Genomic DNA, 18,247 nt, shown 5'->3' on the forward strand with positions numbered 1-18,247 from the left:
CTGGTCACTTTACCAGACACATATGTAATTCTAATAGCCACAATGCCCTCTTAACTTCTCGAATTCTTCGCTTTTTTGGATATGCTTGCAACTACGAAGCCGAAAATATCCAGACGGAAGAAACTGAAGAGCCTGTGAATGGCGGTCGCGAGAATCGAACCCGCATTACCATATTCACAAGGTCGGCAACGTGACCTCCTTGTGAGTATGGTAATGCGGGTTCGATTCTCGCGACCGCCATTCACAGGCTCTTCAATTTCTTCCGTCTGGATATTTTCGGCTTCGTAGTTACAAGCATATCCAAAAAAGCGCGAAGAATTCGAGAAGTTAAGAGGGCATTGTGGCTATTAGAATTACATATATATATATATATATATATATATATATATATATATATATATATATATATATATATATATATATATATATATATATATATATATATATATGTTTGTGTGTGTGTGTGTGTGTGTATTCTGATGGTGCCAGCAGTGCGTCAATATACATTACGTAAGCAATACGCCATTGGAATGATTTCTTTGAGTGATGCACTGAGTGACGCAGACATTTTCTATTGGGACAAAGTGCTACCTTGAATTGCGTAACAGACTTTGAATGGACAATGTCTGCGTCAATAGGTTGACGATTCTTGAGGTGCTCCATATAAAGTATTATTGTTACTATCTCTCATACTCTCGTCATTATATCGAATATTTCTTCACTCATCTGATTTTCTCGACATCATACACTGAATAACTTCGTCACTTTTAAAAATAGACCACCGAAATTTAAGGGAAAGTTAGGGCAATAATAGGATAACAAAACAGTTCCAAAAAGCCTCCTATGTCACAGCAATGCCATGTATTTCCAAAAGAAAAAATAAATACAAAAACAGATGTAGATTACACTCCTGTCCGCTACACCCAGTGAATGCATAATTATTTATAATAAAATTCTCTTATGTAGCTTAACAGCGTAATAAATCAGAATTCCTTTTCTCCAGTGTTTCATCGGTACGCTTGGCAATCATGATGAAAAGATTGTAGAAAACTGGATAGATTTTTTTTTTAAGATTTGTCATATGTTAGAAAATGAACCTAGTTTGGAATTATTAGAACTGTTTCTGTAACAGAAAATTTCGAGTGACTCTGTTATTATTATTATTATTATTATTATTATTATTATTATTATTATTATTATTATTATTATTATTATTATTATTATTACTTTAATCTTATGCACATTTGTCACCAATCTTTAAACTGATATTGCGAGAGATAGATTTTGTGTTACATACTAGGACATGGCAACGTAACTTCCGTATATTTATATTTAATTTTGGCTTACATGAAATAAAGACAGACAACTTTGAATTGAATATAAAGTTAAGGATTGAACTTAATCTTTTTTTGGTTGTTTTTCCAACAAAATACTCAAGTATTTATAATAGAGCGTAAAAATATTCAAGGCTTTATGTAAAAAGTACATATGTAAATTATTATAACAGACTTTTATATATAAAGCCTTAAGTATTTGTTAATTTTTAATGAAATACTTGAGTAATATTCAAGCCCTTCTAAAAGATAAGGGATCATTTAAGCATTCATAATTATGAAAACGAATAAATGTAGGAAATGAATAAATATTCAGGTCTTTCCTTGAAAACCAGTAAATATTCAAGTCTCTAGACAAAATACCAATACATATTTAAGTCAATTTGGTCGTATAATCGAAGAGATATTCTAAGTCATAAAACGAAGAAAATACAAGTCTTTGTATTAAATATTCAAGGCTGCATAAACAAATAAATTTATAAGCCATTAAATTAAGACGATTAAATCTCAGTATTTACATATAAAAAACGAGAAAATATATTATGAAAACCCTCTTTAAAAAAACTCATCGAAAAGGACAAGCAACAGTAAAAACAAGTCAAGACAAGAAAGAACTAGCTGGCTCGTTCGATAATAGGCCGCATGATCAGCCTTCGGAAAGGTCAGTGAATCGGGATAACCGAGGTCAGGTGATCTAGTCTTTGTCCACGAAAGATGAAGAAGAGGAATTGATTCAGAGACTGATTTTAGTTAATATGAGCCAGTGGCGTCGCAGCACCAATACTTACAGGCGCATAAATAAGCTTCAGTGAAAACTGTACTATCTGATATTGCTAGCGTGGATTTTGTTAAAATTATATTAAATCGATAGTGGCTGATGCAAACACAATTACTCACACACACAGTTTAGTTATACAGTATATCAACTCAGTTTACCGATTCGTAAAACAACAAAAGTTTAAATAAGAATTAATAAAACTTTTCTATATAACGAGATATAATAGATTTTCATACACACTCACACACACACACACACACACACACACACACACACACATATATATATATATATATATATATATATATATATATATATATATATATATATATATATATATATATACACACACACACACACACACACACACACATATATATATATATATATATATATATATATATATATATATATGTGTGTGTGTGTGTGTGTGTGTGTGTGTGTGTGTCCATCAACGAAGGCAGACTGGATTTAAATAGTTTTCACATTTAACCCAAAAAGAGTTCAGAACAGCACCATTTACTTGCTACATTATAAGTACGATGAACTTGTAAAGTTATCAAATACTGCCGTCAACACTAACGGGAGAGAGAGCCTATACTAGTTCGCATATCATGGTAGAAAGCATTAAAGAAGGTCAGAAGAAGACGCATGATCAGGAGTCTGTCCGTGAAGCCAAAGAAGAAGAACTGGACATTTGGAAGGCCATTACGGCATCTTAAAAGGGCGCTGTCTTCTCGTTTATTCAGATTATGAACCTAAAGATCAAGATGAACTAGTCAAGATAATGGTTTTATATACCTATATCAGGGAAAGAGTAATTTTGCCCTTGGGTGCAAAATCACATATCAATAGAAAATGTTAAAACGTGAATGTTGATACAGTTATTTATACAAACTTCACGTCATCTAAAAGAAGACAAAAACCTGTGCGTTAGAGGAAATTTTTTGTCTTTTAATATGGATGAAAAAGAAAGAGAGAGAGGGAGAGAGACAGACAGCCAGATGTAACGTAAAGCATCGTGTTCCTTTCATTCTGCTTTATCATTTCAGTACTGTTATTGATGAATATTCACTGGTTCAATTTTGCTTACTTTTTATACTAATTTTCTTAATTAAGTTCGGCTTTTTACCATACCTATATCGACTCTGTTTCTCTACTTCAAGGACGATTGCTCAGCAAATTAACGGCACTTAGTTTGTAGTATATCAATGTATGTCCCTTTCGAAAAAAATATAATAATAATAATAATCCTACATTATGCGGCCGACAATAATTCCCAGTCGCAAATGCAAATGATCAGTACCACTTATGACTAATAATAGCAATAAAATAAAATATGGTTGTAATACATTGATACGAAACAGCTATAAGTCTTACCAAAAGTTTGGTACTATATTTTAGTTGGTAATTCCATAGGCACTTGTTACACTAACAAATCCAGACAGCATAACCATTCTAGTTTTACTTGCCTCCGAGGTAAACTAACTGTAATCAAAACAAGGAAGACATTTCAAATTTTCAACCAGAGATAATGGTACAGAGCTGCCCTCTATTAGCCAGATTCCAAAATAAGAAAGTTTATTTAGGTAAAGTGAATATCATCAAAATAAAAATTACACACACACACACACACACACACACACACACATATATATATATATATATATATATATATATATATATATATATATATATATATATATATATATATCTGTCTGTGCGTGTGCGTGTGTATACAGGTAGATCTCTTAATATTATGTAAGGTATTCAAGTCCTCTGGGTGTGCTGGAGGACATCTGACATTAGGAAAGAACCAGTGTCCTGTGGGACAGGAGAAGAGAGACGCTTGGTAATCAAGGCCATGCCAGATTGAATCCTAATCTAGGCGTCCTTGTGAATCTGGGATCCTTGGAGCTACCCATCATGGTCACTGAAAGATTAAGAATCCAGTTATTTTGTGTCCTCGTGTTATCCTCTCTGGTGGTAGGTAATAATGATTATCATTATTTGTATATATAACGTTAATTCGCTGCCTCGATGGCTCCTTACGGAGTTCCTAGACAAGTGGAAATTGTCGTGGAAAGATATGCCACTAAATGCTGATGCCACCAGCAGATGCAAATCAGTAGCGAAAGAAAGAGAGAGGGAGAGATCAGTAGATGGAGAAGTCATTGATATGCCCCTTGGTGTAAACAGAGAGAAAGTTCTTTTGAACTTCTTCCACGACAGAACCGATAATCATCTAGGCTTAAACGATCGCAAGGAAACAACCATTTCAGCAGTTCCTTTTGGCGATGAAATAAAATTTACTTTAAAATTCCTGGTATCTCTTGATCAGCACAGGACTACGTTCTCGCATCTTCTGCATAATAAAACGCAAGTGAATGTCCACATAACCTTTCTGTTCGCAATATCAACACTCTACGTGTAAAAAGAACTCCACGTTTAGAGTCCCCAACGCCCAACACTAGTCTCTAAAATAAGAATGCTCGGTGAAGGTACATCAGCCAGAACTTTGGGACAGTTTAACGTCCCCGAAATTATGTGCCTTCATTTTTTAGGGTATCGGTACATAATCTTCAACTTGGATTCAGTCTGTCCTTGCACTTCATCTACCCTTACTTACCTGGCCGATGAAGGAGGTGGTTCCACCTCAACGGAAACTTGACAGCGACTTGGCAACTCCTAATATCCAAACCTCTTGTTTAGGTGGGCAAGGCAAAGACCTCAGTGTGATGGTCATTGGTTTGGATTAGGGGCAGCAAAAACGCTGCGATCTTGTTGAGGCGACCAAGTTGTACAGGCCGCATACCATAAGCAGCAAAGTTCATTTACTTTGAATCAAGAGAATTATGAAAAAACATAATAGTGGAAAGTGGGCAACAGGGAAAGGAAAGAAGTAAAAGGTAACTGGATGGGAGGGACACGAGTGATGGGAAGGGGAACTGTCAGGGGAAAGAGAAAATACCTCACTTAAGTCCTCCTGTCATAAAATATGAATGCGCTAAATGAGTACTGAATTTGCATGAAGCATCAAAGCCTTCTTTCAAGCATGCAGAGTTCAGAATTGCATTTGTGTCATGTTTCTCATTCTACGTGTCGTTTAAGGACATCCCCGCCATCTGGAAAACTAAAGGATTCCACTAAGTAATATCAGTAGCATCACAACATCGAAGGCCTGAGCTGAAATCATGAAAATGAGATTCTCTGATGAGCAATCAATCTCTCTCTCTCTCTCTCTCTCTCTCTCTCTCTCTCTCTCTCTCTCTCTCTCTCTCTAGGAAAATCCATGAAATAACCTGCTTTTACCTACGGATATAACAAAGCCCAGCACTAAAAAGGTGCTAGTCACGTCTAAATCAATTGTAGCAACAACAGAAATAACACCAACAACCAAATAACCCGCCTTGAACTCCACTTCGCACGGTTATAGGCATCCAAGTGATTCTACCCTTTGTCGTTATTATCGATGCTGTTAAATTATTGTGTCTCTGTGTCATCACGAATTAATGCTCGTTAATGCTCTTTGTTGAAAGGCGGGTCCTTTGAGCAAAGGGAACTAGCTACCAGACAATGATCGTCTAGTGACCTTCAAAGGATCTTTAGTTCCGACCACTTGGACCATCGATCTCTTTCTCAGTTTTTAACATCCAACGGCATTTGATAATGCCAGAGTGAGAATTATTCGTGTTTCATGGTGAACGCAGCATTCACGCGACAAATAAAGGATTAAGAATACTGAATATAAGGGACTACCAGATAGATAATACTCTCAGTTATGTTTGACAGACAAACCGACGCCCAGTTATTTTTCCTCTTGTTTCTACTACACTGCAGAAGTGACTGGTTTTCAGTCTTGCCACAGGCAGATAGACTGACGAGATCTGTGTATTTAATTGTAAAGTATACAGACAGAAGGACTGACAAAGAAATTTGTTTTTTATTCACTCGTCTAAAAGATGATATATATAGAAAAAAACTTGTTGAAATAATCTTCAATGACAAAAGATTAGGCACTTCGGATGCTCATAATTCCACAAGATCCAATGCCACGAGAAGAAGAATTTTCAAGACTGACTTAGAATTTATTGACGTAAGAAAACTTAAAAAAAAAACTAAATCTGCAAACATCAGTGCCCCGTTCATATGAAAATGAAGTAAATACCAATAATTCGCTCATTAATGATGAGGAAAAAATCTAAAAAAACCAATGTCTCATTCATGAAGATAAATCTGAAATGTTGCCTGTAAATACCTGAGGAAAAATCCGTTACAAGACTTTTACTTACGGAGAAGCCCAATTCCTGACAGTAACGCCTCACTCTCGAGAAAAACCAAGTCACAAAATCAATAAAACCTCCACATGACTAGTAAAATCTGCAGAATCTGTCAAGACGAATGTTGGCGAATAAGAGGGAACACTGCCGTTTCATTTCTGGAGTTCGTCCTTGCGCGATCCTTAATGTGTCGAGCTATCGTCCAAGGACGCTTTTTGCATGCACAATTCTTTGGAGTTAATGAAGCGGTACAGATACGTTCTCAGTGTCCCAACTCCTCTAAATTGGTGAAATGTAATTTTTGTCACATCGTGTAGTTATGTTTAGAAAGAAAAAAGTAGTAGATCAGTAGTGAAGCATAAATATTACTTATCTCTTCTTTAGTTGTTGTGTTCAACCTGGAAAGCTTGAGAGAGAGAATAAATTATTTTTATTGGAAATCAAGTAGTGTTATCTAGAGACTTTCATACCATGTGGATTATCAAAATTAGCTGTTAGCTTAAAGAAAAGTTCAACGAGCAGTTGATGAAAATCCCAAAACGGTGCCATAGCCAACAAGTGGGTCCTCCCCATTATTTCTAGGCCAGCGCAGCTTCCCCATCTCTTGCTCAGTCGCTCAGCTGATTCTTCTCGGCCACCGAGCTTCCCCAGCAACACAGTGGTCCACTGACATATACAGCACCACTCCACTTGATTCCTGAAACAATCTCTTGTTACTTAATTTGGGAGGTTATTTTTCTTCTCTTCAGTTCATTAATCAGTAATTTGTTCTTCTTGGTCTCTTCATAGATAAAAGAAAATTTGTATTAGTGACTTCTAACACCTCACATCCTCAGGTCGAATGTGTAAGTAAAGTAGGTCCAGTCATTACTTGGCAGCTACGGACTATGCTTTTTCCTGCTAATGTCCTGATCAGAACTGCGATGTGTGTGTATTTGTTATTATAGATATCATTAAACTGAAATTAAATGGTTTAAGATTTCCTTAGGTCATTTATGAACTCGGAAAAAAAAGGAGAAAAAATAGCAGGCCATGAACACAAGAAATGTTCCGATCATATCAGTAGTATGTTCCCATAAATTTGCAAGAGAATATGTATTTTTTTATTATTCTTTGATACACACGCAGACATATATATGTATGTATGTATATATATATATATATATATATATATATATATATATATATATATATATATATATATAGGTATATGTATATATAACATATATATATTATAAAAATAATTTCCACATACGAGGTCTACCCATCTAAGTATTGGTCATTACATTATCAAGCTGTAAGTGGAACCAAAAGTTAGAAAATATTATTCAATCGTTTTCACTTTTTTGCAGCCTAGATGTTTGATAACATCGGACGCCTTACTGGTTTAAGAACAGAGCCCTCTACTCGTGACGTCATGGCTATAAGATTCAAACCTGTTTTCCTTAGTGTCATATTGCACCGAATGAGTGGGTCTTTGTTTTTATGCAGGGTGCCCCACAAAAACCAGGAAATTTGGTACAGTTATTTAATTTTTGGAAACAGAAAACAGTTGTTGTTAACAGAAACGTTGTTAAAACAGAACAAAAAGGAAATGTTAGATGTGGTGTTCAAAATGCTTTCCGTGGGCAGCTGCACGACATAGACGGTATAGCCAACTGCCAGTCGCCCTTTGGATGACTTCAAGCAGGATATCCTTCTAAGCTTCCACTAACAGAGTTTTGAAGACTGTATGTCTGTGGTCTCTCTCCTCTGTGATTGAAGTTAATGTAACAGTAAACCCCACATGGTAAAATCTATTACGTTGAGATCTGGACTTTTTGAGGGCCATTCATGAGGTTCAATGGAGTCAGGAGTGTTGGCTCTGAGTCAGGCAACAGTGTGTAAAATACATAATGTAGATCTGAAATTTCTTGTTTTTTTTTTTTTTTTTGCTGGGGACCCCTGTAATTTGGATTGCTCAGAAGTCACTCTGTAACTATTTTTTTCGCACCGGGAACAATGACAGCAGGTAGTTTCCAACCTTCAAGAATGAACTTAGACATCTGAAACGCTTTTCTATAAAGGTTACTATAACTATAATTGACAACATCAACAGCATCTGCCAAAGTGAAGTAAATTTTACTAAAGGGATGGTATATATATTGTTTCATACATTTTTTTGGGCAGTGGTATCTTTTTGTTTATTTATTAAAATAATTAATAATTATATATACTAATATCAGCATGATTATTTTCATTATTTTTTTAATTCATTTTACCACTCTCTCTATATATGTGTATAGGCATAAAAGCAATGAAAAAATTAATGATTTTTAAATTTTATATCAATAATTATGACGTGACCACACAGGCGCCCTATGTCGATCAGCTGTCAGTCAGTACAAGTGCGACCAAGGACAGAAGCACCAGGAGCGAAACCTGTTTTGAAATGGATTCAAGGCGCCATGACGGAGCCTCTTCTTTGTTGCGAATAGTCCGTTTTAACGTCTCTCCTGTAAAGTTCCTTTGGTCTTTTTTTCTCAACACTCTTTCTCCAAACAGGGTGTGGCTCCATTAAAAAAAGACAGTGGCCACTGCCAGAAACTGTAATATTGGTTGATTCTAAGTCCTACACAAAGACGTCTCATTAGATGCACGTCAGTATCCCGAATACTGCCTCACTCATTATCGAGGTTTGTAAACAAACGTTTTCAACGCTTTTCTAGCGTATTTCCATGCAGCGCATGCTTTCGGCTCTTATTATGATATACGACTCGGAAACAATCGATAACCACAGCGCTATCTCCAACCTTATAGTACTTTTGCATGCAACATTTACACACGACTTTCACAAAGAAGAATTGGCTCTACAGTAGCCTTGATTCCATCTATCCTTGGCTTCCATAGACCCTCTAAGGTTTCCAGCTCTCTTGCACATATCCTGTTACCTTCCTTGCTTCAAGTATTTTGTGACATGTCTCCTCTCATTCTACCGTCATCCATCATATTCAATTCCAAATATCTAAATCAAGATTTACGAAGATAAGGTGAGTTGCGCAGAGGTAGATTTTTCAACTCTCCCGCGCATGACGTCACCTGGTGCGAGTCAAGAGTAGCCGCTAGGCAAGCCAGTACCTTCTTCCCCTTGTAAGTGGCAACCTGTAGACGGGAGTTTTCACGAATTTGTGACAATTCGTAAGGTTTTTGGAACTGAGTACGTTATTGCCATGGTGATATGTACTACTTATGGATGCTGTAACACAGAAAGGGACAATGTTTGAAGTAAAAAGGCTAGCTTTTACCGTTTCCTTAAAGATTCCTGAATGTGTAGGAAGTGGGTGACCATCTTCAGAAGTGACCATATAAACACCAAAAACGCAAGAGTGTGTTCGGTTCATTTTCAACAAAGCGATCATGCAAGAAACCTCCGGCATGAATTACAATGCAAATGCGAGAGAATTGAAAGATAATGCCATACCCAACCAACGTTTTACCTCTGCATGATAGTGCCACTGCTGATTCAGGTATTTAACCTTTTGACTTTATTTTGGTTTAGTCTGCGTGTTAAATTTAGAATTGTGGATAAATGTATTAACTATAAGCATATATGAATACTAATATCAGTTAAAGTGCACAAATATATCTTCCGTTCGATTCCTAATGCAAGTAAACCATATTTGACTGGTTAAGAGTGGTAAGATTGAAATTAGGCCTAGACTTATGTGTAGTCATGAATAACTGAAAATGGGATATACTAGTCAACATGAGAGAGAGAGACATACACGAACATTTTATTTGAATTGTTTTCATATGCATGAAATGGGCCTATTATTTGTCGGGCAAAGGAAGGGGACAGCTGTTTTCGAGAGAGATAGAGAGAGACCGAGAGGACAGCGTTTTGCATAACCGAATGCACCATAGGTTTATGAGGATAATTCTAGCAATTAAAGAGAATATGCGATATGTAATATCTTCCATTCGATTCCTAATGCAAATAAACCATGTTCACTGGTTAAGATTAACAAAATTGGAATTAGGCCTAGACCTATGTTGGGAATAACTGCAAAGAGAAAATGCTTGTCAACACGAAAGCGAGAGAGATGGCAAAATTTTGTTAGAATTGTTTTCATGTGTATGAAAATAGCCAGTTCTTTGTTTTGTAAAGGAAGGGAAGATTATGAGAGAGAGAGAGAGAGAGAGAGAGAGAGAGAGAGAGAGAGAGAGAGAGAGAGAGAAATTTACCCCAATTTTTCTCTCATTCATGTGAATAGGCCTTTCACAGTTTTTATTGTAAGGAATGTCAAAATGATTATATGTATGTATATATATATATATATATATATATATATATATATATATATATATATATATGTATATATATACACACACACTGTATATATACAACCTTTCCGCATATCTCTTGAAACGTCTCCTACCTGTAACCGATGAGATTGAGAATGAGGAAGATGTCATAGGAAATTTAATGGAGGGAGAACTAGAATCTGTGATAGAAAATGAGTCTTTTAAGTTATTTGGGGGAATTGATAGCACGTAAGTTTAGGCATACGTATCCATTTAGGTTCAGGTGATATAAATGAAACAAGTGAGGATTGGATCTCATATGTAAAGAGAAAAATATTATACAGACCTTCTGTACAGTTTCAAAAGCTCTGCAACATATGGAAGAGTTATTCAAAACTTTCCGTGGAGAAACGTTGAAGCCGGGAGTCGTGGCAGTGAGTATCCAGTCTTCTCGATATTTTCAAGGACAAAAATGTTGACGTTCCGGAGGATATAATTAGTTATTTTTTTTAGATGCAGAATTTAACTTGTAATGAAATTTTTCAACTCAAAAGAGAAAAAAACAATGCAAAATGAAGATAATAAAAAAAATTGGAAAATAGTTCAGTAATTTTTGATAAACATTTGATAGAATTAAGGCAATAATTAGGGAGTTAATTGATATATAAATATAGTTTTCATTATTTTCTTAAGTGCCTTTTTGGGGGGTTTTCATTTCCAATGTTCAGTTTGTATTTTATAAGTAAGTTTATGAAGAAATAAATATAGTACTAACAAAAGAATGCTATGAACTCAAAAAGGAGCCAGTAAGTCGTATAAACTCTCGGCACCCAAGCAAGCCGAGTGACTTCACTGAGCACAGCCATCTTCTCGGCATCCTGTGCAGTAATTCACGTGTGGGAAATTATTACTCGATATGCAGACTACTACACTCAATTGAGTTTTATCGGCCTGTTCCTCCCTCTCTGAACTATAAAACTCGAACACCCTTAGTTTAGGAGACTTGATAGATCTGTTGCAGATCACCTTGGGGAGCAATTCCTACCCAAGCATAATGCGTACCTAATTCGGTACTGGCCTTACTTAACTGATTCACAGGGGAAAAGGAAAGGGGTCTCGGAATCAATCACTATGTAAAATTTAACAATTTAATACAAGAAACGAATATTTAACACATCAAATTAATTAAATTACTAATAAACAACAACTGAATCACAACAACTGAATCACCGTCGGCTGTCTAGCAATAAACAACTTACGTTAAACTAAAGGTTAATCCAAATTACACATATTACAGTTACGGTAAAATTAACACAATAACAAACTATCACAATAAAAAGGTCGCAAATTCTTCCGATAGATCCCTTTGGGTCTTAATATACACTTAAGACAACCTCCAAAGGAACACGGATACTCCCCCTTTCACACCGGAGCTCTCGACCGTCTCTCCCTGCTTCCTGTCAAAAAAGCATAAAGGTAAGACTGGTGGGCGTATGCGTAACTATTCCAACAACGACAAGAAGGGATAATTGCTAGTTATAAATACTAAGAGGGAGTATCAAGGTAATCGCATTTCCTTTACAAAGGAAAATGAAAACTTTCACTCATGAATATACAAATACATAAACATAAATAATACATAGACATATAAATAATACATAGACATACAACATGACAATCTGAAAACATTCAGATATTTGGTATAATAAACAACTGAACACCAATAAATTTTTCTGAACTCCATCTACAATGGTTCAGAAAATGGAGAGAACGTAATTTCTCGACATTCTCCCCCACAAAAATAGCCAACAAATACTGTACAGTAAATCAAGGCACAAAAATTAATTTATGTACCTGAAACACATATCCATTACAACAGATCATATTCATAATAAATCCTCATCAATCAGCTCCTTTCGCTTGGCATCACACTTTAATGCTGCACGTCTCATAGGACGATGTTGAGGTAGGGACTCCGGTGATGGAGGTACTACGGGATGTGGTGCAGGGAGCAAACCTGCATTTTCATCAAACTGAGGAGTAACCTCTGACGTATCAACCTCAAGAAGTACTACTTTATTTAGACTCCTATGGTATAATTTGTCACCTACCTTTATGAGTAAGGACCGTACAACACCATCTGTACTAGGTATGAGCTTTTGTATGCGACCTAATGGCCACCATTTACGGGAAGAAGTTCCCAAATCAACAAGGACAATATCACCCTCTTTAAAGGGGCATTCACAATTGTTAACACTGCTATAGTGTCTTTCCCTTAAAGCGGTGAGGTAATCACTATTCCACAACTTCTCAAACTTACACAGCACGCTAGACAGCCTAGTATACTGATTCCTTAGATCCAAGTTTTCAGCATAAGGGATCTCATCACTAGCCAGGATATTCAGAGGTGGTGACAAACACACACTTCGCCCAAATATAAGATGTGCAGGAGTCAAACATTCCATACTGTCCTCTGAAAGGTATGTAAGTGGACGATTATTAATAATAGCAGAAAATTCTGACGTAAGGGTTCTCAATTCTTCAAAGGATACAACTTTTCTATAAAGGGCTTTAGCTAAACATCCTTTGTGACGCCTATTAAACGTTCAAAAACCCATTTTTCCATGGAGCCCTTGGTACAGAAAACTTCCATTTAACAGATAAATTCTGCATATGCTCCATAACCTCAGGCTCGTCACTTATTTCTTTCCAGAAGTGCTGAAAACCTACAAAGTTTCTGGCATTATCTGTAATGATAACATCGGGCACTGAATATAATGCACAAAACCTGCGAAAGGCTAGCAAAAAGTCTGATGCAGAAACTGATGATACCAACTCCAAATGTACTGCACGTACTGAAGCACAAGTAAATAAACACACATAAGCTTTCCCCTGAATATCAGAATCAGGTTCAGCATAACAAATAGCTCCTGTATAATCTATACCAACACAAGAAAATGGCCTGGTTAAAGTGACTCTCTCTGCTGGTAAGGGCGGAGGACCAGGATTAGCCATAACCTTACCAGCAACCTTCTTACAAAACACACATTTGTTAATAATAGATTTGACTACCTGTCTACATTTTGGTATCCAAAATTGCTCTCTCAGAAGAACTAACAATACTGAAACTCCACAATGATGATTGAGTACATGAAAATATCTTATTATAAGAGTAGTCAAGTGGCTTTGAGGTGGGAGTAAATAAGGTGACTTTGCAGTTTCCTTCAAGTTAGCATACTGGATACGTCCTTTGGTGCGCACTAAGTTCTGTTGATCCACAGATAGATTTAACTGAAAAGCAAAATTCTTAATGTCAGCTGAAACCTTTAGATTACTGTTAAAAAGATATGCTACTAAACCAGGATAATGTTGCTGCTGTGCCAACCTTATTAAGTAAAGCAGTGGGTCAAGTGGAAATTGGTAACCAGTTATTATACTGATAAATTTCAATACTAAAAGCATTACTCGCTTTACTTTAATTAAGTTAGAGTAACAATCAAATTTAATAATTATGGGGAGGCATAACATTTACTGGTTCAGCAATGATCTCATTAACACTCACGTTCAATGACATATCAACTAAATACTCCTTTTGAGGAGGATAATCTCCGCTAATCAACCAATCTGGTCCATACTTCCACAAAGAAGAAGCCAACAATACTTTAATATCACAACCTCTGGACAAAAGGTCAGCTGGGTTCTCCCTAGAGCTAACATACATAATGGGAAATGCTGAGTCTCTAATTTCTTTAACCCTATTTCTTACATAAGGGTCTTGACACTTATCACTCCTGATTCGTGCTATAGTGACTTCACTGTCACTCCAAATAAAACAAGATTGAAATTTGAGGTGTGATATTTTCATCAAAGTGTTTGCCAGTTTACAACCAATATTTACCGATGTCAGCTCCAACTTTGGCATGGTTAGCTTCTTTTGGGGACAAACTCTAGCTTTACTAACTAGCAAATTACTGGTCTGGGAACTCAAATCAACTGAGTATGCAACTGCACCAAAGGCCTTTTGAGAGGAGTCGCAAAATATATGCAGCTGACATTTTCCTGGGGAAACAGCAAATCTAGGAAATTCTATGGTAGAAACTGTAAGCAATTGCTCTTTAACTCTATTAAATCTCTCAATAATCTCTGGGCTGACTGGTTCATCCCACTTCAAATTTAGTTTCCACAAATCTGAAATTAATATTTTCCCTAAAATTACTACAGGGGAAACTAAACCAAATGGGTCAAAGACACTTGCTACGCATGACAAAATAGACCGTTTGGTGACTGATGAGTCATTCACACTACAGGGTTTCACATTTAATACATCTGAAAAAATGTTCCAGTTAATTCCTAACACTGAAGTTACACCATTTTTGTCATTTACCAATTTCTCTGCACAAATATATTCATTAAATTGTGCACTGTTTGACACCCATTCCTGTAGTGGCATACCTGCCTGCTCTAATATATGATTAATAACAGGGTAGTCAGCTAACATTTGTTCAACATTCTCATAAGTACACAGAAAATTATCTACATAAAAGCAAGACATCAGAGATTTTGCCAATGGGTGTGAATGGTTATTAAAGTGATAATTTAAGGTACTTTGCAAAAGGAAAGGTGAACAAGTAGCACCAAAACATACAACCTTAAATCTGTATGATACAATAATTGAGGGGTCTGTGGTGTCTGTCATCCAAACGAATCTACACCAATCTCGGGATGATTCATCAATCCCAATCCTGAGGAATGCTTTGCTTATGTCTGAAATAACTGCCCAAGGATTGGTTCTAAATGCAAGAAGTGATTCAAACAACTTAGTGGTCAAAGATGGCCCTGTAAGTAAACATTCATTTAGAGAATAAGTGCCAGACCTTTTAAAAGAGGCATTAAATACAATACGTATTGGGGTTGTACTCGAGTCCTTCTTTACATGATGATAAGGCAAGTAGTGACCTTTGATTGGTTCCGACGGTGGAACACTTTCAATAAATCCTAAATTCAAATACTCAGACAAAATACTACTATAATGGTGCCAAAGTAAGGGATCACTAATGAATTTCCCCATCAATGACTTCAATTGTCCAAGTGCTATACGATAATTTGTAGGTGGTCTGCAACTTGACTTAAATGGCAAACTTACCACATACTGGTTATTAACCTTATGAATAGAATGCTCAAACTGTTCAACCATTCTTCTCTCTTCTGGTGAGAGGTCAAACTCCTTTATTCCTATGGCATCCAATTCCCAAAGATTGGAAATGCTACAACACTCACTACAGAGGTCCATTACACCAACACGTGCACATATTACATGCTGGGTGGCTACAATATTCATTGACTGATCATAAGACCACTGAGGCATGGGACCATAAATGAGGGCACCACCAGCTGTACTGAAAGTACAAATACCCATAGTGCTAGACTGATTATGTATAAATTTGTGAAAATAGTCTACACCAATAATCAACTGAATACAATTAACATTATCACTAGTAAGGTAGTGATCGGCCAATTTAACACCTTTACTACGAAGGAATGTGGCAACCTTAGCTATACCAGGAGTGAAAATACAAGTGTCAACATTATTATGAACCAATGCTTTAACTGAAATTCTTGATTTACCCAAGCGAACCACCACCTTAACCAGATCACAAGTAACTGACACTGGGTCACACCCAAATGGAGAAAGGGATAGTGTAATCCTATCCAAAGTCTTAAGGTTTAACTCCTGTACAAGTGAGGGACAAATAAATGATCTCTGGGAACCTGTATCAAAAAAGGTACGTGTTTGCAATTTTGTGCCACCACCTGAAACTTGAACAGTTGCTGTAGGTATTGCAGTTGAAACTAACTTACCTTCCGAACAATATCGAGGTAATACTGCACTTGACTGTACAGATACAGAACCATTATTACCCAAATCACTTGTGGTAACAGAACTTGAACTAACACTCTGTACGGAATCACCTTTGACAGATTTCTGGCTTTGAACATTAACTCTGTCCATGGACTTTGAAGGATTCAGTACTTTGTTGTTACACAGCTTGAAACAAAGGAAAGTATGATGACGTCCATCACAGTGTCTACACTTCACCTGTGTTTTGCAGTTACTAACTACATGACCTGGCTGTAAACATAAAAAGCATAAACTAAGTTCTCTCAACTTCTGTCTACGAGATTCCACACTAGGATAATTACTACAATACTTGGCTGCATGGTTTTCATTACAGAACAAACAGGGCTTATGTTTTGGTTGAATATTAACCGAATTTGACCGCTGGCTACCTGCAGAAATTATTTTATATCTATCTCCTACCTTACCTGAATCTGACCGAGACACAATGGAAGCTACTTTTAGAGGGTTATGACCAACTGATTTCGAATCATGAGAACTTAGTTCTTTACAGTATTCAAACAAATCTAGTGCATACTTCAACCCTTCTGAAATCTGAGAGAGTGAAAGATCAAATGTTTGATATTTGCTGATAAGTAACTTTGATGTCTCCGGCGACAACTTCTGGAGCAAAATATTTGTAAGGAGAGACTCAGACTGTTCTACATTGACTTCATTATTACTTGCCTGCAACATCAGCTTCCTATAAGCAAGTCTAAAATTCAACAATTCTTCATAATTATGTCTGGGAGAGGGTAAATTACTAAACTCTCTAAGCAAGGAACGAGTTAGACGGCTACTATCGAGATAGGTCTCTTTCAGCATCTGTATAGCCACATCATAATTCTGATTAGTAATACTAAGACCTTCTATAACCCTAAAAGCATTACCTTTGAGACTGGACCTTAAAATACTGAACTTCAAAACACTGGTTATATCAGTACGGTTATGAATGACACTACTGTACAAATCCCAAAATGCTGGCCATTCCTGATACTTACCATCAAAATCTGGTATCTTTATATGTGGTAACCTTGGCAAGGGAAGTGCACCATTCCCCTTATTAGGAGAAATACCTGTATCACTAACCTTAGACAGGGTTTTCTCATTAATTTTAGCAGATAAATCATTTCTGATTTTCCTAGCATTGCGACCAGCAGCTCTATAGTCTCGTAATTTGGGACCCAATAAATCAGGATTTCTAGTCAACACTGACTGATAATGAAGCCAAGTATTCTCCAGATTCTGCAAAGCACCTTGCAGGTCACTACTATAATTCTGAAGAATTTCAAGAGCAGGTTCACCTGTGCCTGCCAAGTACTGCTCTATCTCACTTCCTATCTCTATAACATGATGGACAGCATCATCATACACTGTCTGAATGAGTGTATCAGCATGCAAATTTGCACCTAGCGCTTCTGTCTCTGTAGCCATGACAATAAAACTACAACCAAATCACTGACGACAGGAAAATATTGTTAACACTTAAATATTCAATGTTAACCCTGAAATATAACACCACAATACACATTGATATACCGAATCCTGAAATACAAATACACCACAATACACAGTGATAATGGCACAAATGGAACAAAATCCTAAAACATGTTACACACAATGATTATCTGAACCTCAAATCATGGGGACTGGTAACTGCTGGTTAAGGTTATCA

The 18,247-nt window shown here is 36.4% G+C and overlaps 2 protein-coding genes and 1 long non-coding RNA gene across 3 annotated transcripts in view; 1 reads left to right on the forward strand and 2 right to left on the reverse strand.

Moving 5' to 3' along the window:
* Window positions 1-8,966, forward strand: part of LOC136840277 (uncharacterized) — a 28,660-nt gene extending 19,694 nt beyond the window's left edge. The window contains exon 3 of the long non-coding RNA XR_010853570.1: window positions 7,745-8,966. This is a non-coding gene — a long non-coding RNA (uncharacterized lncRNA). The remainder of the gene's footprint in view (window positions 1-7,744) is intronic.
* Window positions 8,967-13,274: 4,308 nt separating this feature from the next.
* Window positions 13,275-14,138, reverse strand: LOC136840383 (uncharacterized). The gene has a single exon (XM_067107065.1). It carries the CDS (start codon window positions 14,136-14,138, stop codon window positions 13,275-13,277), a length of 864 nt encoding a protein of 287 aa, XP_066963166.1.
* Window positions 14,139-14,178: 40 nt separating this feature from the next.
* Window positions 14,179-18,006, reverse strand: LOC136840384 (uncharacterized). The gene has a single exon (XM_067107066.1). The coding sequence runs from the start codon at window positions 18,004-18,006 to the stop codon at window positions 14,179-14,181; it is 3,828 nt and encodes a 1,275-aa protein (XP_066963167.1).
* Window positions 18,007-18,247: the final 241 nt, after the last annotated feature.

This window comes from Macrobrachium rosenbergii, chromosome 7 (genome assembly GCF_040412425.1).
Source record: "Macrobrachium rosenbergii isolate ZJJX-2024 chromosome 7, ASM4041242v1, whole genome shotgun sequence".
Classification (NCBI taxonomy): Eukaryota; Metazoa; Arthropoda; class Malacostraca; order Decapoda; family Palaemonidae; genus Macrobrachium; species Macrobrachium rosenbergii.